This window comes from Salmo trutta, chromosome 24 (assembly GCF_901001165.1).
Source record: "Salmo trutta chromosome 24, fSalTru1.1, whole genome shotgun sequence".
Classification (NCBI taxonomy): Eukaryota; Metazoa; Chordata; class Actinopteri; order Salmoniformes; family Salmonidae; genus Salmo; species Salmo trutta.
In genome coordinates, this window is record NC_042980.1 from 41,536,773 (window position 1) to 41,564,699 (window position 27,927).

At 43.9% G+C, this 27,927-nt stretch overlaps 2 protein-coding genes across 3 annotated transcripts in view; one reads left to right on the top strand and one right to left on the bottom strand.

Annotated features, from left to right (window-relative positions):
- The window catches only part of LOC115161324 (PTB domain-containing engulfment adapter protein 1), a 177,824-nt gene that overhangs the window by 99,619 nt on the left and 50,278 nt on the right, over positions 1 to 27,927 (top strand). The window contains exon 2 of one of the 2 annotated variants that reach the window (XM_029712219.1): positions 10,692 to 10,803. The exons of the other annotated variant lie outside the window; for it this stretch is intronic. The gene's annotated coding sequence lies outside the window, so the exon portion shown is untranslated. The remainder of the gene's footprint in view (positions 1 to 10,691; positions 10,804 to 27,927) is intronic. 2 annotated transcript variants of the gene reach the window in all.
- Positions 22,430 to 26,665, bottom strand: LOC115161323 (uncharacterized protein K02A2.6-like). The gene has a single exon (XM_029712215.1). It carries the CDS (start codon positions 26,575 to 26,577, stop codon positions 22,489 to 22,491), a length of 4,089 nt encoding a protein of 1,362 aa, XP_029568075.1. The 5' UTR covers positions 26,578 to 26,665; the 3' UTR covers positions 22,430 to 22,488.

Here is a 27,927-nt window from a genome sequence, read left to right on the forward strand (position 1 = left end):
TTTTACAGATGCACAATAGATGTTATCCTGTCGGGTTGTATCACCGCCTGGTACGGCAACTGCACCGCCCAGAACCGCAGGGCTCTCCAGAAGGTGGTGCGGTCTGCCCAACGCATCACCGGGGGGGGGGCAAACTACCTGTCCTCCAGGACACATACAGCACCCAATGTCATAGGAAGGCCAAAAAGATCAAGGACAACAACCACCCGAGCCACTGCCTGTTCACCCAACTACCATCCAGAAGGCGAGGTCAGTACAGGTGCTTTAAAGCTGGGACCAAGAGACAGAAGCTATGTTTCAATCTCAAGGCCATCAGAATGTTAAACAGCCATCACTAACACAGAGGCTGCTGCCTACATACAGACTTCAAATCATTGGCCACTCTAACATGGCTCACTAGTCACTTTATTAATTACACTAATAATAATAATGTTTACATATCTTCTATTACTCATCCCACATGTATCTACTGTACCATCTTTTATACCATCTATTGAATCTTGCCTATGTTGCTCGGTCATTTATATGTAGTAGAGGTAGACCGACTATGATTTTATTTTATTTTTCGCCGATACCAATTATTGGAGGCCCAAAAACCCGATGCCGATTAATCGGCCGATTACTCTTTTTTTTTAATTTTGTTTTTGTAATAATGACAATTACAACAATACTGAATGAACACTTATTTTAACTTAATATAATACATCAATAAAATCAATTTAGACTCAAATAAATAATGAAACATGTTCAATTTGGTTTAAATAATGCAAAACAAAGTGTTGGAGAAGAAAGTAAAAGTGCAATATGTGCCATGTAAGAAAGCTACTGTTTAAGTGCCTTGCTCAGAACATGGGAACATATGAAAGCTGGTGGTTCCTTTTAACATGAGTCTTCAATATTCCCAGGTAAGAAGTTTTAGGTTGTAGTTATTATTGGAATTATAGGACTATTTCTCTCTATACGATTTGTATTTCATATACCTTTGACTATTGGATGTTCTTATAGGCACTTTAGTATTGCCAGTGTAACAGTATAGCTTCCGTCCCTCTCCTCGCTCCTACCTGGGCTCAAACCAGGAACACATCGACAACAGCCACCCTCGAAGCAGCGTTACCCATGCAGAGGAAGGGAAACAACTACTCCAAGTCTCAGAGCGAGTGACGTTTGAAACGCTATTAGCGTGCACCCGGCTAACTAGCTAGCCATTTCACATCGGTTACACCAGCCTAATCTTCGGAGTTGACAGGCTTGAAGGGGTGGGTATAATTTGTGGAACGTTCCAACAGGAATCTGTTCCAAAAAACGTAAAGTAAAAGGTTGCCAACCAACAACGCCAACCAACAACGTATACAAACCTATCTAACTAGCTGCCGAATAGGCATCAACTCACCACGTAGCTTATTCTTAATGTTTGTCCATAGGCAAACAGACATGTGAGGAGAGACATTTTTCGGAATAAACGTGATGAGTGAAAAACGCAATGAAATAGACCACTCCCTACCCGGTATCTTATTCTGCCGCTATACAACTTTGTATGCGTTGTTTTTTGGAAACCTTGTTATTTACGAAGTTTTTGGAATAGATTCCTGTTGGAACGTTCCACAAATTATACCCACCCAGGTTGAAGTCATAAACAGCGCAATGCTTGAAGCACAGCGAAGTGCTGTTTGAATGAATGCTTACGAGCCTGTAGCTGCCTACCACCGCTCAGTCAGACTGCTCTATCAAATCATAGACTTAATTATAATATAATAGACACACAGAAATACGAGCCTTAGGTTATTAATATGGTCGAATCCGGAAACTATCATCTCGAAAACAAAAGTTTTTTTCTTTCAGTGACATACGGAACCGTTCCGTATTTTATCTAACGGGTGGCTAAGTCTAAATGTTCCTGTTAGGCATTGATGTTTATGGTTAGGTACATTGGTGCAACGACAGTACTTTTTTTGCAAATGCGGTTGTTAAATCAACACCCGTTTGTTGAAGTAGGCTGTGATTCAATGAAAATTAACGGGCACCGCATCGATTATATGCAACGCAGGACACGTTAGGTAAACTAGTAATATCATCAACCATGTCTAGTTAACTAGTGATTATGTTAAGATTGATCGTTTTCTTTAAGTCTAATGCTTGCTAGCAACTTACCTTTGCTTCTTGCTGCCCTCGCGTAACAAGTAGACAGCCTGTTAATCCTTGTGGAGTGCAATGTAAGGCAGGTGGTTAGAGCATTGGACTGGTAACCGAAGGTTGCAAAAATGAATCCCCAGTGAACAAGGCAGTTAACCCCCGTTTCTAGGCCGTCATTGTAAATAAGAATGTGTTCTTGATCTGACTTGCCTAGTTAAATAAAGGTGTAAATAAAAAGAAGAAAGAAATCGGCAAATCGGTGGCCAAAAATACCGATTACCAATTGTTATGAAAACTTGAAATCGGCCCTAATTAATCGGCCATTCCGATTAATCGGTCGACATCTAATATGTACATATTCTTATTCCATCCCTTTACTTAGATTTCTGTGTATTAGGCAGTTGTTGTGGAATTGCTAGATATTGCTGCACTGTCGGAACTAGAAGCACAAGCATTTCGCTACATTTGTAATAACATCTGCTAACCATGTGTATGTGACCAATACATTTTAAGTATGTGAATTAGACCATTTTCCTGTCCTGCTAAGCATTCAAAATGTAACTAGTTATTTTGGGTGTCAGTGAATCTATGGAGCAAAAAGTACATTTTCTGTAGGTTTGTGGTGAAGTCAAAAATAGCAAAGTACAGATACCCCAACAAACTACTTAAGTAGTACTTTAAAGTAATCATAATTATACTTAAGTACTTTACACCACTGATTATAAGGCCTTCATCTGACACCGCCTGGTATAGAGGTTCTGGCCCCAGTGATGTACTGGGCTGTACACACTACCCTCTGTAGCGCATTCCCATCGGATGCCAAGCAGTTGCCATACCATACGGTGATGCAGCCAGTCAAGATGCTCTCAATGGTACAGCTGTAAAACATTTTGAAGGATCTGAGGTCCCATGCTAAATCTTTTGAGCCTCCTGAGGGGAAAGAGGTGTTGTCGTGCCTTCTTCACTACTGCTTTGGTGTGTTTGGACCATGATAGATCCTAGTGATGTGGATACCGAGGGGCATGAAGACCACGACCTGCTCCACTACAGCCTTGTCAACGTGAATGGGGGTGTGGTCGGCCCTCCGTTTCCTGTAGTCCATTATCATCAGCTGCTTTCTCTTGCTGATGTTGAGGGAGAGGTTGTTGTCCAGGCACCACACTGCCAGGTATCTGACCTGGCACTCTTTGCTTTGAAAGGCTGGTCATGGCTCACAACACCATCATCCCAGACACACTGGACCCACTCCAATTCGCATACTGCCCCAACAGATCCACAGATGACACAATCTCTATTGCACTCCACACTGACTTTTCCCACTTGGACACCTTCACTACCGGTCAAAAGTTTTAGACCTACTTATTCCTGGGTTTTTCTTTTTTTACTATTCCCTACATTGTAGAATAATAATGAAGACTTCAAAACTATGAAATAACACACATGGAATCATGTAGTAACCAAAAGTGTTAAACAAATCAAAATATATTTGAGATTCTTCAAATAGCCACAGCTATTTGACAGCTTTGCACATGCAGCAAAATTCCTTCGTTTGGGTCTATGGCTGGTAATAAAATTACACAACAGTATGTCTGCAGTATCTCACTATGTAAGGGCCTACGCCGGACAGCAGGTATGGGGAGTCAGACATTTATTCGGGAACAGACAAGGAAACATGACAGGAACAGCGTCGTACAGACATGAGGCAATTCATCCCGACGCAGGGAACAGAGCTTGGGAACAGACAGATATAAGGAAGGTAATGACACAAGTAATTGAGTCCACGTGAGTCCAATGATCGTTGATGCGTGTGACAGGGAAGGCAGGTGTGCGTACTGATGGTGGCTTAAGTGCGTAATGCTGGGGATCCTGGCGCCCTCGAGCGGCAGGGGGAGGAAGAGCGGGAGCAGGCGTGACAGTACCCCCACCTCTAGGGGCGCCACCCGGCATCCCAACTTGTTTTCTTCTTTTTTTCATTTCACCTTTTTTTAACCAGGTAGGCTAGTTGAGAACAAGTTCTCATTTACAACTGCGACCTGGCCAAGATAAAGCAAAGCAGTGCGACACAAACAACACAGTTCCACATGGAATAAACAAGCGTACAGTTAATAACACAATAGAAAAAAAGAAAGTCTACATACAGTGTGTGCAAATGGCTTGAGGAGGTAAGATAATAAATAGGCCATGGAAGCAAGTAATTACATTTAGAAAATGAACACTGGAGTGATAGATGAGCAGATGATGATGTGCAAATACAAATACTGGTGTGCAAAAGAGCAGAAAAGTAAATAAAAACAATATGGGGATGAGGTAGGTAGATTGGATGGGATATTTACACTTGGGCTATGAACAGCTGCAGCGATCGGTTAGCTGCTCGGATAGCTGATGTTTAAAGTTAGTGAGGGAAATATAAGTCTCCAGCTTCAGCGATTTTTGCAATTTGTTCCAGTCATTGGCAGCAGAGAACTGGAAGGAAAGGTGGCCAAAGTAGGTGTTGGCTTTGGGGATGACCAGTGAGATATACCTGCTGGAGCGCGTGCTACGGGTGGGTGTTATCATGACCAGTGAGCTGAGATAAGGCGGAGCTTTACCTAGCATAGACTTATAGATGACCTGGAGCCAGTGGGTCTGGCGACGAATATGTAGCGAGGGCCAGCTGACTAGAGCATACAGGTCGCAGTGGTGGGTAGTATATGGGGCTTTGGTGAAAAAACAGATGGCACTGTGATAGCAAACTGGATGTAGTCTGCGTAGAGTATTGGAAGCTATTTTGTAAATTACATCGCTGAAGTCGAGGATCGGTAGGATAATCAGTTTTACGAGGGTATGTTTGGCGGCGTGAGTGAAGGAGGCTTTGTTGCGAAATCGGAAGCTGATTCTAGATTTAATTTTGGATTGGAGATGTTGAATATGAGTGTGGAAGGAGAGTTTACAGTCTAGCCAGACACCTAGGTATTTGTAGTTGTCCACATATTCTAGGTCAGAACCGTCCAGAGCAGTGATGCTGGTCGGTCGGACGGGCGGGTGCGGGCAGCGAATGGTTGAAAAGCATGCATTTGGTTTTACTAGTGTTTAAGAGCAGTTGGAGGCCACGGAAGGAGTGTTGTATGGTATTAAAGCTCAATTGGAGATTAGTTAACACAGTGTCCAAAGAAGGGCCAGATGTATACACAATGGTGTCGTCTGCGTAGAGGTGGTTCAGAGAATCACCCGCAGCAAGAGCAACATCATTGGTATATACAGAGAAAAGAGTCGGCCCGAGAATTGAACCCTGTGGTAGCCCCATAGAGACTGCGAGGTCCGGACAATAGGCCCTCCGATTTGACACACTGAACTCTGTCTGAGAAGTAGTTGGTGAACCAGGCGAGGCAGTCATTTGAGAAACCAAGGCTGTTGAGTTTGCCGATAAGAATGCGGTGATTGACAGAGTCGAAAGCCTTGGCCAGGTCGATGAAGACAGGTGCAGAGTACTGTCTTTTATCGATGGCGGTTATGATATCGCTTAGTACCTTGAGCGTGGCTGAGGTGCACCCATGACCAGCTCGGAAATCGGATTGCACAGCGAAGAAGGTACGGTGGGATTCGAAATGGTCAGTGATCTGTTTATTAATTTGGCTTTCGAAGACTTTAGATGGATGTAGGTCTATAACAGTTTGGGTCTAGAGTGTCCCCCCCTTTGAAGAAGGGGATGACCGCGGAAGCTTTCCAATCTTTATGGATCTCGGACGATACGAAAGAAAGGTTGAAAAGACTGGTAATAGGGGTTGCAACAATGGCAGCGGATCATTTTAGAAAGAGAGGGTCCAAATTGTCTAGTCAAGCCGATTTGTATGGGTCCAGGTTCTGCAGCTCTTTCAGAACATCTGCTCTCTGGATTTGGGTGAAGGAGAAGCTGAGGAGGCTTGGGCAAGTAGCTGCGGGGGGCGCGGAGCTGTTGGCCGGGGTTGGGGTAGCCAGGAGGAAAGCATGGCCAGCCATAGAGACATTCTTATTGAAATTCTCATTTTTTGTGAATTTATTGGTGGTGACACCTGGGCGAGCCGGCCGAGACATGGGCGCTGGGCAAGCCGGCTGGGGGTGAACTCCCCACGAACCGGTAGGGGCGTGGGAGCCTGGCGAGCCGGCTGAGGCATAGGAGCCTGATGATCCGGCTGAGGCATGAATGCCTGTCGATCCCGCTGTGGCGTGGAAGCCCGATGATCCGGCCGAGACTTAACAGACTGACGAGCCGGCTGGGCAAACAAGACTTGACAATCCGGCAGAGGCCCGACGTGGGATGGGCGCCTTCCGAGCCAACCGGGGCAAGGAAACCTCTCGAGCCAGCTAGGGCGTGGAAGCCCGACGAGCTGGCTTACATCGGCTGCGACCCAGGACCGACGTCACCACCATCCGGAACGCCAGGACTCCCCGATGCTTCGTGTGATGGCTTCGGGATCCTGTAAGGGCCGACGCTGGACAGGAGAAGCAAGTACGAGGAGTCAGACATTTATTCAGGAACAGACAAGGAAACAAGACAGGAACAGTGTCGGAACACTGGTAACATGGACATGAGACAATTAATCCCGAAGCAGGGAGCAGAGCTTGGGAGAGACAGATATAGGGAAGGTAATGACACAAGTAATTGGGTCCACATGAGTCCAATGATCGCTGATGCGCGTGACGGGGGAAGGCAGGTGTGCGTACTGATGGTGGCTTGAGTGCGTAATGCTGGGGATCCTGGCGCTCTCGAGCCATATAAGGTTTGAAAAAGCTACTATAATTATAATGTGGACACTATTCACGTTAAGCACTTTACTGGTCACAAACATAATATTTGCCTTACTCATTGAATTTAGATCTCAATATGGTTGTGCCTTTGGCAGTAATCATAATAATATAAGTTTTATAGTTTTATGCAAATATGTTCTTGCCTCGGATTGCAAGAGAAAGGAGTTGAGAACAAAGAACATTCAAAGAATCATCTACTGTACTGATGCGTCTCACTTGAATAACCCTTGTAATCAAAACAGAGACACTCAGAAAGTCCATGTGATACATTTTCTCTTGCCAGAGAAAGATTAGGAGTTTGTATTATAACACATCCTTTTGTTTTTGTGGAGAATCTGGAGATGTATTGACAGTGCGAGAGGGAGTACAGATTTTTACTTTGGCAGGAAATTTCTCTGCAGAAACACTGAAATAGCTACATTAAGGTTGTCTAATCCACCTATGGAATGGAAGGTCTATTTCCTGTCTGTAAAATATATATATATATATATATATACTGCTCAAAAAAATAAAGGGAACACTTAAACAACACAATGTAACTCCAAGTCAATCACACTTCTGTGAAATCAAACTGTCCACTTAAGAAGCAACACTGATTGACAATAAATTTCACATGCTGTTGTCGTGTCTTTGGCTATGCCGGATTAAGTGATATGACATGCTAACCTATAAAATTCTTTCTCTGTAATTAATATTACCTGATTAAGCTAATCATGTAAATGTAATTAACTAGAAAGTCGGGGCACCACGGAAGAACGTTTATAGAGCCGTTATCTTCCGAATAAACTCATAAAATACTTAGTAATATTTTACATCGATAGCAGTCAATATTAACCCTTATCTTATTTTCAGTCTCATAATGAAAGTTGTAAATTCTTGGCTATCTTCACGAACCCTGGCTAACAAGTTGAATCAGCAATACAAAATTGGGTTTAATTATTTATTTACTAAATACCTAAACTAATCACACAGGATTACAAATACACAGAATACAAATGATGTCATATGTGATGGCTGGTTACACAAAGGAAAGGGGCTTGGGCTTGAATGAAAGAGCGGGAGACTTAGGAATAAAGAAACAGCAGCTATGCTATCGTAAATATAGAATCTTATGCATTCTAAATTACCGCCCATTTGGAAAAGGAAAATGCAATAAATATTTACTCTGAGCTGCGCTTCGGTAGATTGGTCGTAGATGTTGGCTGGGTTGGCCAACAGATCTTCCTGTCCTCGGAAGAATGTCTCTGGTGGTAAATTGGATACGTGGTGGTATCTTCGTCTGTTTGTTAGACTGGATCCGTCGTCCGTCCTTTCCTAGCCCACGTCTACAGCGGCCGCTGCTAACTCAATGGCTAGGAAGTATCACTTCTGTAGTGAATAAGCTCAAAGTTCATACCATTCGCCACCAAAGCTCACGCCGAGGTTGGCTTAGTTCTGTACTTGACATGTGTGTCCTTCTAACGTAGAGGCTGCAGACCTCACGTACTGGAACACCGTGGTTATCTTTTCGTCAAAGGCTTATATAGTGGAGAGGGGGAAGGATGTGTTTCATTGTTTATAACCCCTGTCTCTTCACAGGGCTGGGCCACTGATCAAGCAGGGCACTTTCCTTATGAAAACCCAATTCTCTCATTTGGAAGCTAAAATTACATTTAATCTCCTAACAAACAATTTCAATATCAAACATTTCAATTGCATAACAATTCCATGTGACTCTGATAACTAGAGGGTGGATACTTTCCCAGGTACAGTTTATGTCGTCCTGTCATCAGTCAAAATGTCTCAGATGACAACTGAACTGACATCCATACTCATTACGTTCCAAAGCATATTTCCAACTGGTTTTATTACCAAAATATGGTTCCTTTCCCCATTTGTTTGATGTTCCCAGACTCTCTATATTTAACAGGACAGCAGTCCTTCAGTAGGGTCAGTAAGAGAGGGGAAGGGAGAAAGGTATTTATGGGGGGGGTCATAAACCTTACCCACAGGCCAACGTCATGACACTGTTGTGCAAATGGAATAGACAACAGGTGGAAATTATAGGCAATTAGCAAGACACCCACAATAAAGGAGTGGTTCTGCAGGTGGTGACCACAGACCACTTCTCAGTTCCTATGCTTCCTGGCTGATGTTTTGGTCACTTTTGAATGCTGGCGGTGCTTTCACTCTAGTGGTAGCATGAGACGGAGTCTACAACCCACACAAGTGGCTCAGGTAGTGCAGCTCATCCAGGATGGCACATCAATGCGAGCTGTGGCAAGAAGGTTTGCTGTGTCTGTCAGCGTAGTGTCCAGAGCATGGAGGCGCTACCAGGAGACAGGCCAGTACATCAGGAGATGTGGAGGAGGCCGTAGGAGGGCAACAACCCTCCACCTTTGTGCAAGGAGGAGCAGGAGGAGCACTGCCAGAGCCCTGCAAAATGACCTCCAGCAGGCCACAAATGTGCATGTGTCTGCTCAAACGGTCAGAAACAGACTCCATGAGGGTGGTATGAGGGCCCGACGTCCACAGGTGGGGGTTGTGCTTACAGCCCAACACCGTACAGGACGTTTGGCATTTGCCAGAGAACACCAAGATTGGCAAATTTGCCACTGGAGCCCTGTGCTCTTCACAGATGAAAGCAGGTTCACACTGAGCACACGTGACAGACGTGACAGAGTCTGGAGACGCCGTGGAGAATGTTCTGCTGCCTGCAACATCCTCCAGCATGACCGGTTTGGCGGTGGGTCAGTCATGGTGTGGGGTGGCATTTCTTTGGGGGGCCGCACAGCCCTCCATGTGCTCGCCAGAGGTAGCCTGACTGCCATTAGGTACCGAGATGAGATCCTCAGACCCCTTGTGAGACCATATGCTGGTGCGGTTTGCCCTGGGTTCCTAATGCAAGACAATGCTAGACCTCATTTGGCTGGATTGTGTCAGCAGTTCCTGCAAGAGGAAGGCATTGATGATATGGACTGGCCCGCCCTTTCCCCAGACCTGAATCCAATTGAGCACATCTGGGACATCATGTCTCGCTCCATCCACCAACGCCACGTTGCACCACAGACTGTCCAGGAGTTGGCGGATGCTTTAGTCCAGGTCTGGGAGGAGATCCCTCAGGAGACAATCCGCCACCTCATCAGGAGCATGCCCAGGCGTTGTAGGGAGGTCATACAGGCACGTGGAGGCCACACACACTACTGAGCCTCAATTTGACTTGTTTTAAGGACATTACATCAAAGTTGGATCAGCCTGTAGTGTGGTTTTCCACTTTAATTTTGAGTGTGACTCCAAATCCTGACCTCCATGGGTTGATAAATTGGATTTCCATAGATTTTTTTTGTGTGATTTTGTTGTCAGCACAATCAACTATGTAAAGATTATTACATTATTTCATACATTCAGATCTAGGATGTGTTATTTTATTGTTCCCTTTATTTTTTGGAGCAGTGTATATTATGCAACATATTTTACTTTAATCTGGTCTGGTAGGCAAATTCCAGAGTGTCACTGACTTTTTCTGACTGGCTATTTTGGGTTAGTGTATGTAAGTATGCCTGTCTGGTTTTTGCTGAGGTATTTGACATGGGGCTATTTAAACATTACCGTAATCTGGAGGTTTCAGATGGATAATTGACTCAAACTGTCGTTTGCACTTCTTTCTTTTGTTTAGGCTATATTCTCTTGTTCTTGTATGGTATTGACCAATGGCGGTTGATGGTACAGAATCAATTCTTTGAATAATAACCCATTCAGTTTTACCTAAAGCCTCAATGCTGTAAGACTAAACTTTCTTATTCTTCACCTCCCCCCAGCACCCACAGAGGACACAGTACTCATGAGAAGACAGCACTTATGAGAATTCTTAGGCCATTAGATGAGTGAGGCCCATCAGAGCATCCTGGTCGTTCACAGTCAAAAATATTGGTAAGTCATCTTAACTGTTACCTTTACATATTCTGGAGCTGTCCTAGAGACTATTGATTACAGCATGTCTTCAAATCTAACTCACCCCAGGAGCTCCCAAAGCAATCATTATGCGCTCAGTGTTTGTGATACAACAACAGCATATTTAAAATCTTCAACAGTTGTTTTGGGGGGCAAAGACTGACATTTATACCATAAAGTGATCTCAGCAGATGACAGTGACTGTGTATTCCTGTCATGTCCTTTTAGCCCAGTAGCCCATATCCACAAATAAGTGACATTTTAATGACAGTTGATTAAGCTTCTTACACAATATGCTTTGACCTGTGTCCCTATTTTTTTCCTAAATGATGTTCCAACTTGGGATACAGTTTCACAGTCCAGGCTCTGGCTTCACAGAGAATTCAACACATTAAAAACAGTCTCCGACAGTAAAATATGGGCTATTCTAAACGACTTGGACAGCTATTGCATCTAACTAAAAAAATGTCTTATCATGCAGAAACAGTGGCAAAGATTAGAGCTAAATTATTAAAGTAGATTTCGGCCATAAACGGGTCGTTGGAATCCTTCTCTGAGATTTATGAGCGTGTGCCACCAGTGAAAGCAGCAGTCTCACTATTGGTGAAACGCACATCTCTAATCCTCAGGCAATTTCAATGTAAAAGGAAGAGGCCTGCTACAGCGGCTTGTGAAAGTTCTCACCCCCCTTGGCATTTCTCCTATTTTGTTGCATTACAACCTGGAATTAAAATAGATTTTGGGGGGGGTTGTATCATTTGATTTACACAACATGCCTACCACTTTAAGATGCAAAATATTTTTTATTGTGAAAAAAAAAAGAAATAAGACAAACTGAAAACTTGAGCGTGCATAGCTAGCTAGCACGTAGCTAGCTCACCCCCTCATAGCTAGCTCACCCCCTCAAAGTCAATACTTTGTAGAGCCACCTTTTGCAGCAATTACAGCTGCAAGTCTCTTGGGGTATGTCTCTGTAAGCTTGGCACATCTAGCCACTGGGATTTTTGCCCATTCTTCAAGGCAAAACTGCTCCTGCTCCTTCAAGTTGGATGGGTTCTGCTGCTGTACAGCAATATTTATGTCATACCACAGATTCTCAATTGGATTGAGGTCTAGGCTTTGACTAGGACATTCCAAGACATTTAAATGTTTCACCTTAAACCAGTCGAGTGTTGCTTTAGCAGTATGCTCAGGGTCATTGTCCTACTGGAAGGTGAACCTCCATCCCAGTCTCAAATTTCTGGAAGACTGAAACAGGTTTTCCTCAGGAATTTCCTTGTATTTAGCACCATCCATCATTCCTTCAATTTTGATCATTTTTCCAGTCCCTGCCGATGGAAGAACATCCCACAGCATGATGCTGCCACCACCATGCTTCACTGTGGGGATGGTGTTCTCGGGGTGATGAGAGGTGTTGGGTTTGCGCCAGACATAGCATTTTCCTTGATGGCCAAAAAGCTCAATTTTAGTCTCATCTGACCAGAGTGCCTTCTTCCATATGTTCGGGGAGTCTCCCACATGCTTTTGGTGAACACCAAACATGTTTGCTTATTTTTTTCTGGCCACTCTTCCATAAAGCCCAGCTCTGTGGAGTGTACAGTTTAGAATGGTCCTATGGACAAATACTCCAATCTCCGCTGTTACGCTTTGCAGCTCCTTCAGGGTTATCTTTGGTCTCTTTGTTGACTCTCTGATTAATGCCCTCTTTGCCTGGTTCATGAGTTTTGGTAGGCGGCCCTCTCTTGGCAGGTTTGTTATGGTGCCATATTCTTTCCATTTTTTAACAATGGATTTAATGGTGCTCCGTGGGATATTCAAAGTTTCAGATATTTTTTTTAGCCCAACCCTGATCTGTACTTCTCCATGACTTTGTCCCTGACCTGTTTGGAGAGCTCCTTGGTCTTCATAGTGTCGCTTACTTAGTGGTGTTGCAGACTTTGGGGCCTTTCAGAACAGGTGTATATATACTGAGATAATGTGACAGATCATGTGACACTTAGATTGCACACAGGTGGACTTTATTTACCTAATTATGTGACTTCTGAAGGTAATTGGTTGCACCAGATCTTATTTAGGGGCTTCATAGCAAAGGGGGTGAATACATATGCACGCACGACTTTTCCGTTTTTTATTTTGTATAATCTTTTGAAACAAGTCATTTTTTTTTATTTCACTTCACCAATTTGGACTATTTTGTGTATGTCCATTACATGAAATAAAAATCCATTTAAACTGCAGGTTGTAATGCAACAAAATAGGAAAAACACCAAGGGGGTGAAAACTTTTGCAAGGCACTGTATTATGCATCATGTGCATTGAGGAGATGTATTGTCATGGTGTATGAGATGTATGAGTCAAGGTGTTTAGCTGAGGACAGTCACAATTCCTGGACCTTTAGCTTGTAATTTATTTACGATAATTTGACAGCTTGCTGATGAAGTTGTAGACCTAGCAGCAGTCAGTCCGTACTTCAGAGTGTTTCCAAAGCACCAATCGCTACGTTCAAAGTTGTAACTTTGGGTCATCTGAATGCACAGTGTAGATGACTCGATACTACTCCACTGACTCGAGGCAAAAAGGGCAGTTGCTGCTACATTAAAACTTGTTAATTGTGATACAGTGCCTTTGGAAAGTATTCAGACCCCTTGACATTTTCCACATATTGTTACATTACAGGCTAATTCAAAAATGTATTAAAACACGTTTTAAGAAATGTTTGCAAATGTATAAAAATAAAATAAAAATAGTACATTTGCACAAGTATTCAGACCCTTTAGTCATTACTTTGTTGAAGTACCTTTTGCAGTGATTACAGCATTGAGTCTTGTTGGGTACAAGCTAGGCACACCTGTATTTGGGGAGTTTCTCCCATTTTTCTCTGCAGATCCTCTCAAGCTCTGTCAGGTTGAATGGGGAGCGTTGCTGCACAGCTATTTTCAGATCTTTCCAGAGATATTTGATCAGGTTCAATTCCCGGGCTCTGGCTGGGCCACTCAAAGACATTCAGAGACTTGTCCCGAAGCCACTCCTGCGTTGTCTTGGCTGTATGCTTAGGGTCATTGTCCTGTTGGACGGTGAACCTTCGCCCCAGTCTTGAGGTCCTGAGCGCTCTGGAGCAGGTTTTCATCAAGGATCTCTCTGTACTTTGCCCCGTTCATCATTTCCTCGATCCTGACAAGTCTCCCAGTCCCTGCCGCTGAAAAACATCCCCACAGCATAATGCTGCCACCACCATGCCTCATTGTAGGCATGGTGCCAGGTTTCCTCCAGATGTGACGCTTGGCATTCAGGCCAAAGAGTTCAATCTTGGTCTCATCAGACCAGAGAATCTTGTTTCTCATGGTCTGAGAGTCTTTAGGTGTCTTTTGGCAAACTTCAAGTTGGCTGTCATGTGCCTTTTACTGAGGAGTGGCTTCCGTCTGACCACTCTACCATAAAGGCCTGATTGGTGGAGTGCTGAAGAAATGGTTGTCCTTCTGGAAGGTTCTCCCATCCCCACAGAGGAACTCTAGAGCTCTGTCAAAGTGACCATCAGGTTCTTGGTTACCTCCCAGACCAAGGCCCTTCTCCCCCGATTGCTCAGTTTAGCCGGGCGGCTAAGAAGAGTCTTGGCGGTTCCAAACTTCTTCCATTTAAGAATGATGGAGGGCACTGTGTTCTTGGGGGACCTTCAATGCTGCAGACATGTTTTGGTACCCTTCCCCAGATCTATGCCTCGACACATTCATATCTCAGAGCTCTACAGACAATTCCTTCTACCTCATTGCTTGTTTTTTTCTCTGACATTCACTGTCAACTGTAGGACCTGTGTGTGCTTTCCAAATCATGTCCAATCAATTGAATTTACCACAGGTGGACTCCAATCAAGTTGTAAAAACATCTCAAGGATGATCAATGGAAACAGGATGCACCTGAGCTCAATTTTGAGTCTAATAGCAAAGGGTCTGAATACTTATGTAAGTGAGATATTTCTGTTTTTTATTTTTAATACATTTGCAAAAATGTCTAAATTTGTATTCGCTTTGTCGTTATGGAGTATAGTGTGTAGATTGCTGAGGAAATGTGTTTATTACATTTTAGATTAAGTCTGTAACGTAACAAAATGTGGAAAAAGTAGAATTTGTTTTTGAGACGGACATAGCAGTGACTATTGTTGTTGCGAGGGGATACAGTCGGCACAGGATGCCCGCTCGATAAAAAGGCTTCCGAAGGTTGCAGTGGAGCCTTCGATGACTCGACAACTAGCTTTTGAGATTGACTTGATTCAGTCGTGAACGCACATATCGAGTGCTCAATGTTTTCGGTCTGATATTCAGCCGAGGTCTCCGGCCATCGCTAAGGCTCCGTAATAATGACACAAGCCAACCAAAGGTCTCAGCCCCCAGGAATCTTTTTAATTAAATGTTTATTTCACCTTTATTTAACCAGGTAGGCTAGTTGAGAACAAGTTCTCATTTCCAACTGCGACCTGGCCAAGATAAAGCGTAGCAATTCGACACATACAACAACACAAAAGAAAACAAAAAGTCTATATACAGTGAGTGCAAATGAGGTAAGTTAAGGCAATAAATAGACCATGGGGGCGAAGTAATTACAATATAGCAATTAAACACTGGAATGGTAGATGTGCAGAAGATGAATGTGCAAGTAGAGATACTGGGGTGCAAAGGAGCAAGATAAATAAATAAATAAATACAGTATGGGGATGGGGTAGGTAGATAGATGGGCTGTTTACAGATGGGCTATGTACAGGTGCAGTGATCTGTGAGCTGCTCTGACAGCTGGTGCTTAAAGCTAGTGAGGGAGGTATGAGTCTCCAGCTTCAGAGATTTTTGCAGTTCGTTCCAGTCATTGGCAGCAGAGAACTGGAAGGAAAGGCGGCCAAAGGAGGAATTGGCTTTGGGGGTGACCAGTGAGATATACCTGCTGGAGCGCATGCTATGAGTGGGTGCTGCTATGGTGACCAGTGAGCTGAGATAAGGTGGGGCTTTACCTAGCAGAGACTTATCTCTACCCCCAATGCTCTAATTTATGTTAAGTGATCCCAGAGGTCGCCCAGGGTAGCCCTCATGTCCATTCATTTACCACTAGGATATGCTAAACAACACCTCTTCTGCTTGCTTGCCTGCCTGCGGTGCTCCCACAGATTCAGAGATCCATGTAATGCATCAGCAGCTTGTAATCGGATTTACAATGACTACACCAGCAAATCTGCAATGCTAATGTGCTTAATAAAAGGCCCTCAAATAGGTTAAGTTGGTTTTGTATTTCATCCTATATGGAACTGTCTCTCTCATCTATGTCCCATGGAGAAGCAATAGGCTACAGGCCAACATCACAAATATATCTTAGCAGTTTCTACACCCCCTCATGCAAATATGTTTGTCTCTCTGTGGGGATAATGGTTAAAGTGAAGATGGGCACTGGACTGAAATCAAAAGTTGCACTTTGTGGAGCACATGAATGGTTTCAGATGTGTGTGTGTGTGTGTGTGTGTGTGTGTGTGTGTGTGTGTGTGTGTGTGTGCGCATGGAGGGGGTACTGGGTTTTCTAAGAACAGTAAACCAAGGGAGCAAGTTGAGATTAGTGTTTTTCGAGCTATGTGTGTGGGTGTGTGATGGCTCTTGCGGAATCCCCCCACTTCCCCAAACCCTATCAGCACGATGATGTCACTACACGAGAAAACCAAAATGTTCTGTTTTTGCATGTCTGTTTTGTGCCAAACTTCACAGATGTTGGCCCAAAACAATGTATGAAGAAGAACATTTGGCGTTCAGCTTACATTATTCATTTCCAAAAAAAAATGCAGACTATCTTGAAAACCTTTTCTCCTCAAATAGTCATTGAATTAATATTTTAAATTTGCTCAAGAATACTGTCCAGCTTCAGCAGCAAAGTAGGGCGCCCCATTTTGCATATGTTAATAGAAAGAAAGTTGTTTTATGATGAAGGCATGTTTGATCATCTAACAAAGAATCTAATGACAGTGGCTTGCGAAAGTATTCACCCCTTGGCATTTTTCGAATTATGTTGCATTACAACCTGGAATCAAAATATATTTTGGGGGGGGTTTGTATCATTTGATTTACACAACATGCCTACCACTTTGAAGATGCAAAATATGTTTTATTGTGAACCAACAAGAAGACAAAAAAAAGAAAACTTGAGCGTACATAACTATTGACCTCCTCAAAGTCAATACTTTGTAGAGCGACCTTTTGCAGCAATTACAGCTGCAAGTATCTTGGGGTATGTCTCTATAAGCTTGGCACATCTAGCCACTGGGATTTTTACCCATTCTTCAAGGCAAAACTGCTCCAGCTCCTTCAGGTTGGATGGGTTCTGCTGGTGTACAGCAATATTTAAGTCATACCCCAGATTCTCAATTGGATTGAGGTCTAGGCTTTGACTAGGCCATTCCAAGATATTTAAATGTTTCCCCTTAAACCACTCGAGTGTTGCTTTAGCAGTATGCTTAGGGTCATTGTCCTGCTGGAAGGTGAACCTCCGTCCCGGTCTCAAATCTCTGGAAGACTGAAACAGGTTTCCCTCAAGAATATCCCTGTAGTTAGCGCCATCCATCATTCCTTCAATTTTTATCAGTTTGCCAGTCCCTGTCGATGGAAAAACATCCCCACAGCATGATGCTGCCCCCACCATGCTTCACTGCTGTGGGGATGGTGCTCTCGGGGTGATGAGAGGTGTTGGGTTTGCGCCAGACATAGTGTTTTTTTAGTCTAATCTGACCAGAGTACTTTCTTCCATATTTTTGGGGAGTCTCCCACATGCCTTTTGGCGAACACCAAACATGTTTGCTTATTTTTCTCTATAAGCAATGGCTTTTTTTCTGGCCACTCTTCCGGTAAAGCCCAGCTCCGTGGAGTGTACGGCTTAAAGTGGTCCTATGGACAGATACTCCAATCTCCGCTGTGGACCTTTGCAGCTCCTTCAGGGTTATCTTTGGTCTCTTTGTTGCCTCTCTGATTAATGCCCTCCTTGCTTGGTCTGTGAGTTTTGGTGGGTGGCCCTCTCTTGGCAGGTTTGTTGTGATGCCATATTCTTTCCATGTTTTAATAATGGATTTAATGGTGCTCTGTGGGATGTTCAAAGTTTCTGATATTCTTTTGTAACCCAACCCTGATCTGTACTTCTCCACAACTTCGTCCCTGACTTCTTTGGAGAGCTCCTTGGTCTTTATGGTGCCACTTGCTTGGTGGTGCCGCTTGCTTAGTGGTGTTGCAGACTTGGCCACTTTCAGAACAGGTGAATATATACTGAGATCATGTGACAGATCATGTGACACTTAGATTGCACACAGGTGGGCTTTATTTAACTAATTATGTGACTTCTGAAGGTAATTGGTTGCCCCAGATTTTATTTAGGGGCTTCACAGCAAAGGGGGTGAATACATATGCACACGCCACTTTTCAGTTTTTTATTTGTATAATTTTTTGAAACAAGTCATTTTTTTCATTTCACTTCATTTTGTGTATGTCCATTTTTATTGATCTTTATTTAATTAGGCAAGTCAGTTAAGAACAAATTCTTATTTTCAATGACGGCCTAGGAACAGTGGGTTAACTGCCTTGTTCAGGGGCAGAACAACATATTTTTTTACCTTGTCAGCTTGGGGATTCGATCATGCAACCTTTCGGTTACTAGTCCAACGCTGTAACCACTAGGCTACCTGCCGCACCATTACATGAAATCCAAATAAAAGTCTATTTATATTACAGGTTGTAATGCAACAAAATAGGAAAAATGCCAAAGGGGATGAATACTTTTGCAAGGCACTGTTGAGATCATGCTCTATAAAACAAAGCTTTATTCAACTAATGTAAAAAACATTGTTACCTCTACCCTCCGTTCCAGCTGAACCCTAGCCATGTTCTTCAGATACTACTTTGACACATTGAAAGTGGGTCAACTTCTTTACAATAACTTGAAACACTTGAATGTATCCAAAACAGATACAATATATGCATATTCATTATAAAACTACAACGTAGAACATATAAACATGTAAATGTATAATAATCTAATGTATAATGCATTATTTAAGCATTGGGGAGAAAGTGGTAGTGACATGTAATTAGAAAAGTGATTTTCACATCACTGATGTCGTATTAGACCATGGTGCTTGCCTACGGAGCTGTGAGGGGAACGGCACCTCCGTACCTTCAGGCTCTGATCAGTCCCTACACCCAAAGAAGGGCACTGCGTTCATCCACCTCTGGCCTGCTCGCCTCCCTACCTCTGCGGAAGCACAGTTCCCGCTCAGCCCAGTCAAAACTGTTCGCTGCTCTGGCACCCCAATGGTGGAACAAGCTCCCTCACGACGCCAGGACAGCGGAGTCAATCACCACCTTCCGGAGACACCTGAAACCCCACCTCTTTAAGGAATACCTGGGATAGGATTAAGTAATCCTTCTAACCCCCCCCACCCCCACCCTCCCCCCCAAAAAGATATAGATGTACTATTGTAAAGTGGTTGTTCCACTGGATATCATAAGGTGAATGCATCAATTTGTAAGTCGCTCTGGATAAGAGCGTCTGCTAAATGACGTAAATGTAAATGTATTAAGCAACTTGCATTTTCAGATACAATATTTGAATCATTATTAGTGTAAATGAAATTCCCCTGTCATGCAAAGTCAAGGTAATTGTGCAGAAACTTTACAGCCACTTAGCGAAAACTCAATGGTTTGCAATTGTAGTGGCAAATGCAATGTGTCCCACAGTTTGAACCCAGTGGTCCTATGGCAGTGTATGTTGGTAACTTGATAGAATGTGAATTGAGCTTGGAGTGTATCACTATGTCAGCAAAAACTAACAGGCTAGAAAGTGTCAATGTCATTGAATTGTTAGCTAAATTACTCTGCAGAATATCTGACCTTGTTGAATGCATGCCAAGATGCTTGTCTGTGTAGGTGGAAGGATACATTTTTATTTAATTATTTGTCGTTGACACTATAGACTTTGTGGTTACTGTGATGGATCGGAGTCAAGATAAGCGTTACATTTATCAGGGCTCCCAGACGATGACCCTTGACAGATTTGATAATTTTGTCTAAATATTTCAGAGAATTTGACATGCCTTTCCAGAAATGGTGTGCTTTGTCAGCTGTTTCCACTCCCCAAGATTCAAAAGACCCCGTGGAGAGTGAGACTCCAAACATTTTCTCAATCTATTTTTGAATTGCATGTATTTTTTGTAAAGTGACTCAATCTTCCCCCTATTGACACTGTATCGGGGGAACTGCTCTTCCTGGATATCAATGGCCTAATAACTGTTGGTATATTAAAGGCATCGTGCAACATTTTGCACATTCAGGCCTTTTTCTCTACTTACCCAGTCAGACGAACTCACGGATATAATTGTGTGTGTGCGTGCAGTTTAAAGGATGTTGATGTTAGTTTTGCTAGCCAATACTAACTAGCATTAGCGCAATGACTGGAAGTCAACAAGAACAGCTAGCATTAACTCTTCACTACTCACGATTAGTCAGTCTCTCTGCTTGTGTGGTTTTTGTCTTGTATGTGAGAAGCACATTGCACACGTTTCCACTTCTTTTAAGGTATGAGTCATATGTTGATAAACTAAGCTATGATTTATTTTTGTAATGGAAAAGTCAGAACATGACAGCACTTTTAACTAACGCTGATACTAACAGTGTAGTGCAAGGCATTTATAGCCATAGAAATACATGATAAATTATACATGATTTACACTATAATGTGCACCACTCACTTTTAGATTGTGACATCACCTCAGTCAGCAGCAAAACATCTGTCATCCGCCATTCAAATGACTTTATTCTGCCATTCCTGTGCACTCATCTAAGAAACTTTTCAAACTTTTATCGTGAGTGGAGGCAGATATGACCTCTGAAAGAAATATGAGGTACGATTCCAAGAGGATATACTGCCGTGACCTTTTGAAAGCCTTGAAACTCTTGACATACCCTGAAGACATGAGTCATTTTCAAGGAATATCTGATAACTTTATAAGATTCCTGTTGGGCAAACTTTTGACACTACTAAACAACTTATTCTTATTCTTTGTTGGCCAATCAGGGGCGTAACTTTTTGGTTGGAACAAAAGCCTGCAGCCACGATGGCTCTCTGTGGAAAAGATCTAACCCTGATTTCAGTAGTTTGGGAGCAAAAGTTACTGTTAGAGTGACATCCCTGTGTCTCTCTGATTTCAGCTGAAACCGATTTCCATCATTTCTGATGAGATAACCCTTTTGTTTTTGTAAATGTGTAATACCACATGCATACAGAGTAACACAACTGCACATTTTAGACTACAGAAGTTCCGTCCCCAACTAGGGACAAAGGGTTGATCAAACCCATTATAATAAACACTGCGAGAGATGTAAATGCTCACCTTCAGTCCAGGGTTCCCTCCTAAACTCCTGCTAATTGCCAATTAGGTTTCCTCCTCACAGTGTGTACTGTTCCCCCATTCCTCTCTCATTTACGTTCCATGACAGAGCAGCCAGCTAGACACATTATTCCATCAATAAATAGTTAACCCCTCTGCTACCTCAACTTCATGTAATGGGCACTACTTTTCAGTGAACATACTGTTTGTAGGCTTACATTCAATTTCACTCTTCTGGAAGTGGTGGGTTAGCCTAAAGCTTTGGACACAACAGCTGTGTATTGATAAGATAAGACAGTCTCAGCAGATAGTGGTTGTGGCTCTACCCATATGACGTTTTGGATGCGAGGGGAACGAGTTGTTGAGAGCCTTCAGGACTGCTTGGTGATATGCTGCTGGATCAGCATGCATAACCTTGCACAGCTTGATAAATTGGCCCTGGGAAGTGGATGACTCCTTCTGATTGGATGTCATGTTTTATTGTTGAAGGGAGAGACAGCCGAATCCCTACCCACAGGGCAAAAACAGGTTGAATCAACATTGTGTCCATGTCATTTCAACCCAAAAAATGATATGTGATGATGTTGAATCAATGTGGAAAACTGATTGGATTTGAAAAAAGTCACCATAATTTATAACCTAAATCCAATGACATGGTGGCATATTTGGTTGATTTCATATTGAATTCACATTAGTTGACAACTCAACCAAATGTAAATCAAAACTAGACATTGAACTGACATCTGTTGCCAGTGGGTATTGACCATTGGATAAAGTAGTGTTTTTCTAGTTTCCTTATTGTAGTAACTTGACAAGGAATGCCCACACGCATTTCGATATTACTTTCCTTTACTTTCAACCCAAACCTAAAGGTGTATTGCCAGGTACAAACGGTACAAATATAACAGAACTATATAGCCCACTCAGCCGGTGGTAGAATCACATTGCACAGAACTCCACTCTTGGTGATGACATCATCAAAGGGGAAAGGTCAAGGTTAATGCCAATAATAACCATGTAATTATTTATATAGTGTCCACACTATAACACTTCTCCCCCCTCAATTTAAATCCCCCCCCTGTAAGGAAAACATAAGGTTAACAAGTAAACCACATTAGTGTTTTCTTCTCTTTACTACACCACACTGTAGAACTTCTGCTGGTGTTACCGTAAATGTAACCAAAACAACAACAATAAAATGACAGTCCTTATTTCTTTTCAACTAGGTCTGCTGCTCCAAACAAACACTAACACCACGAGTCTCTCAGTCTCAACTACAGAGTTAGTTTTTCAGGAGGCTTGTGACTACGCTGTGATCTGCGCAGTACTCCTGGTGTGCTACGAGACACGGGTAAGGCATGTCCCAGTGGAGCTGGGTCTGAGGGCACAGGAGCGGGTTGGGTGTTTGTGAGAGAATGTCCATCACCCTCTGCTGGAACCACTGAATGCCCCTGTTCCTCAGATGCTGTTTCCTGTGGGATTTCAACTTGTATACTACCACCCACAGCTGTTCCGTCTGAAAACATGGTCTTGTCTTTGTCATAGCGCAGGCGGAGATGGTCCTGGTGTCTGCGCATGACTCGACCATCAGTCAGTTTGACCACAAAGGAGACGGGACCACTCTGACTCAGAATGATACCTGGCAACCAGCGTTGGCTGCTTGTGAAGTTGCGGATGTAGACAGTGTCATTGGGTTTTAACTGTCTCTCCCTTGCGTGGTGGTCATGTCTCTCTTTTTGTTTCTCCTGCTTCCGTTCCACTCGTGCTCTGATGTTCGGACGCAGTAGATCCAGGTGAGCTTTTGGCCTTCTGCCCATTAACATCACCGCTGGAGCCTGTCCTGTTGTAGTTTGTGGCGTGATGCGGTACTGGAACAAGAACCGAGAGAGCTTAGTAGTGATGGTTCCCCCAGTCATCCTTTTGAGCCCCTCTTTCAGTGTCTGCACAGCCCGCTCCGCTAAGCCGTTTGAGGCCGGGTGAAACGGGGCGCTGCGGACATGGCGGATCCCGTTTCTCCGCATGAATTCTTGGAACAAATCACAGGTAAACGTTGTTGCGTTGTCGGACACCAGAGAGTCCGGCAGACCATGGGTTGAAAACACCTGCCGAAGCTTTTCGAGGGTTGTGGTCGCTGTGATGTTGCTCATGATGTGCGCCTCCAGCCACTTGGAGTGTGCGTCCACCATGACAAGGAACATGTGACCCATGAAAGGGCCTGCAAAATCTATATGCAGCCTAGACCATGGGTGGTCAGGCCACTCCCACAGATGTAGTGGCGCGGGCGGCGCCATCTTCTGGTTGATCTGGCACTCAGAACATGATTTAACTTTGTCTTCTACCTCCTGATCCATGTTAGGCCACCAGATGTAAGATCTGGCTAAACTTTTCATCCGGGAGGCACCCGGGTGAGCCTCATGGACCTCATCCATGACTTGTGCACGGCCAGGGGGTGGAACAACCACTCTGGACCCCCAGAGTATGCAGCCATCCTGCACACTCAGCTCCGTTTTGCGCTTTGCGTAAGGTCCTAGTCCATCATCCTCTATGACAGGAGGCCAACCCTGCATCAGGAATCTTTTCACTTGGGACAGGATAGGATCCCGGTCTGTCCACTGTTTGATCTGATTGGCATTCACAGGTGAGTTTGACAATCTCTCCATTAGGAAAATTGTCTCGGGAGGCACCACAGTTGTGGCAGGCATCTCTGGTAGCGGGAGACGGCTGAGCGCGTCTGCATTTGCATTGTCCTTCCCCGCTCTATACACTATCGTATACTGGTAAGCCGACAGTGTCAGGGCCCAACGCTGTAACCTTGCTGAAGCCATGGGCGGAATGCATCTTGATTCACTAAAAAGGCTCATCAGTGGTTTGTGGTCAGTGCATATGGTGAAATGACTACCGTAGAGGTACTGATGGAAGCGTTTCACAGCAAAGACTATGGCCAGACCTTCCTTGTCTAACTGTGAATAACCCTTCTCAGCACTCGTCAGCGTACGTGATGCAAATCCAATGGGTCTCTCTGACCCGTCCTCCATCTGATGAGAGAGTACTGCCCCGACGCCATAGGGTGAGGCGTCACATGACAGGATGATCTCTTTGTCTTGGTCAAAATGAACCAGAAGTTGTGCTGATTGTAGTAGTGCTTTCACTTCCTTGAAAGCTTTCTCTTGTGCTGGCCCCCACTTCCATTTACAGTCTTTGTGGAGCAACTGATAAAGTGGAGCCAACACTGTTGACAGCTCAGGGAGGAACTTCCCATAGTAGTTCACCATGCCCAGGAACGACCTGAGCTCTGACCCATTCTTGGGGTTTGGAGCATCCTTGATTGCCCTGACTTTGTCCTCCACAGGACACAGACCCTGCGCTGTGATCTTGTGACCTAGGTATGTCACACTCTGTGCTTGGAATGTGCACTTGCTACGCTTCAGGCGCAGCCCTGCCTCAGAGAATCTCTTTAACACCTGGTCCAGATGGTGGAGGTGCTCCTCCTCCGTCTCCCCTGTAACCAGGATGTCATCCAGGTACACTGCTACATGAGGGATCCCCTGCAGCAGGTTGTCCATTGTCCTCTGGAAAATGGCTGGGCTGGACGCCACTCCGAAAACCAAGCGGTTGTACCTGAACAAGCCTTTGTGCGTGTTGACTGTGACATACTCTTTTGAGTCCTCGTCCAGGAGGAGCTGTTGGTAGGCGTGACTCATGTCAAGCTTTGAGAACGTCTTGCCTCCTGCCAGTGTCGCGAACAAGTCCTCCACCCGTGGCAGCGGGTAAGCGTCTAGCTTAGAGGCCCTGTTGATGGTGAGTTTGTAGTCCCCACATATACGCACCGTGCCGTCACTTTTCAGAACGGGAACGATAGGAGCTGCCCAGCGGGAGAACTGAACGGGAGTAATGACGTTTGCTTCCTGCAGCCGCTCCAACTCATCTTCCACTTTCTTTTTCATGGCGTAAGGCACTGTCCTGGGCTTGAAAAAGCGAGGCTCGGCCTGAGGATCCACGAACAGCTTAACTGTAGTGCCCTGCAGTGTGCCCAGTTCCTCTTTGAAAATCTCTGGGTATTTTTGAATGACATCCTCAGTCACTCGGGTGTGTTTTATCTCACCCCAGCTCAGTTGTATTTTGTTTAGCCAGTCACGCCCTAGTAAACTAGGCCCATTCCCTTTCACCACCAGGAGCCGTGCTCTCGCTTCCTGGCTGTTGTATGCAATGTTCACTTCTAGAGCCCCAAGCAATGGTATGGTCTCCCCGGTGTACGTACGCAGTCTGATCCCTGCCGGTGTGAGGGCAGAAACCTGTCTTGAGCCCCATTTTTGTTTGTAGGTCTCCTCACTTATGACAGAGGCAGAGGCCCCCGTGTCAACCTCCATCCTCATCTGCTTTCCATCTACCTCCACTGTAGCATAAATAGGCTCTGCGCGCGGCTCCCTCACATTAAACATGTTGTAGGAACAATGCTCGTCCTCCTCCTCTGTGCTCTCTAGGTGGTGCGCTGCTGACTGAGGCTTTGGTGCTGTGAACTTGCCCAGCCCAGTCCGCCCACCCTCTGGCTTGCTCCTAGGACCCCTGCATTTTTTTGCTAAATGTCCCTTTTTGTTGCAATTGTGACAGACAGTCTCCATGAACTTACAGTTGTTACCATAATGTGTCCCTCCACATCTGAAACATTCCACTGCTTTTCCCCTTTTTCCTGCCGCCTCTTTTGTCACCTGATGCACTGCACAACTTTCACTATTGGCCTTTTGAATATTTTTCACATTACTAGCGGCCATCTCCATCCCTTGAGATAGTTCCAATGCCCTCTTGAAAGTCAGTGTGGCTTCCCCAAGCAACCGGCGCTGTATGCTGTCCTCATTAATGCCACAGACTAATCTGTCACGGAGCATGTCCTCTAACATAGCCCCAAACTCACAATGTTCAGAGAGTTCCCGTAATTCAGCAACAAAGTTAGCAACAGACTGACCTGTTTTCCGAAAATGGCAGTTAAACTTGAACCTCTGGACAATCACTGAAGGCTTTGGATTGTGGTGAGTCTGAACGAGAGCAACTAGATCCCCAAAAGGAATTTCTCCCGGTCTCCGTGGTGTAGCCAAATTCCTCATTAGCTTGTAGGTTTTAGCCCCACACACACTCAAGAGAATAGAGCGCTGTTTAGCCTCATCTATGATTCCATTTGCCAAGAAAAAGTGTCCCAACCTTTCCACATATTCCGTCCAGTCTTCGTTCTCTTCCACAAACTCAGTGATAGTCCCAAACATTGCCATTATAACGCCAACCTGTCCTTGATCCTCGTTAGCGATTTGCACTTGCTGCTGATTGTCCCCGTCGGCGTTTCCGTCCAGTGGCACCTGCTCTCCGTCGCTCATTAAGCTAGCTAGCTAACTCGCCCTGTACAAGTTGATAAAGTTTTATCCTCGTCGCCAAAAAGGTGTAGTAACTTGACAAGGAATGCCCACACGCATTTCGATATTACTTTCCTTTACTTTCAACCCAAACCTAAAGGTGTATTGCCAGGTACAAACGGTACAAATATAACAGAACTATATAGCCCACTCAGCCGGTGGTAGAATCACATTGCACAGAACTCCACTCTTGGTGATGACATCATCAAAGGGGAAAGGTCAAGGTTAATGCCAATAATAACCATGTAATTATTTATATAGTGTCCACACTATAACACTTATGAAACATGATTTGAGCAACTATATGACATGTGCAGAGGACTGTATGTCTTGGTTTGTGTTACAAAGAAGGCAGATATTTGATTTTGCAGGACCACCAATACATAATTGAGCCACAGCTTGTCTGTATGCACAATATCATTGTCTATAAAGTTTGATTTCAATTCATTTTTGATGATTTAACCATATCACCAGTTGGTTCAGCTGTCAAACATTTTCCCCCTCCAAATAATTTCACTTTCATTGTGTTTGCGCCATGTAAGAAACAGCCTGAATCCAAATATAACTAAAGTTAGAAAGACAGCAAGACTATAAGTGAGATTTCCTTTTTTTGCTTGGTGTTCTGTAGTTTGTGACAGGGACATGAAGACCTAACACCAAGCTCCATGCCCTGCAGTGTTCCAAGGGTTGAAAACACATGCTTCTGCCCTCAAGTACAAACAGCTTGCAGTTTTCAGAAATGTCCTGGCTTTGTTGACTTAAGTGGAAGACTTAGACTGTGGGTGGAAAATAAAATCAAAGCCCAAATGCTCCTGGTCACTTCACGTGGGGGAAAAAAAAACATATTTGTTTGCTTTGTTGGTGTAGTAGAGTATTGTAGTAGAGTATTGTAGTAGAGTATTGTACAATTCTCAAAATAGCTCCCATGTCTTTGGTAAACCAAAGTGTAACCAGATGGTGAGTGTGTTTTATTGTTGTACCTGCAGTGGATGTCATCCCGCTGGGCAAAAATTGGTTGAATCAATGTTGTTTCCATGCCATTTCAACCCAAAAAATCTCTATGATGATGTTGAATCAACGTGGAAAACGTTTAGAATTTGCAATAAGTCATCAACGTAAGGGCATTTTGTCTTTTTACATGTTTTTACCCAACTTTTAACCTTTAATCTAATGACATGTTTTTTTTTTGTTGTTTTTTTTTACGTTAAATTAAATTAGTTGACAACTCAACCAAATGTTAATCAAAACTAGACTTTTAACTGACGTCTGTGCCCAGTGGGATGGCCATGCAACATATGATCACTGATGGATGTA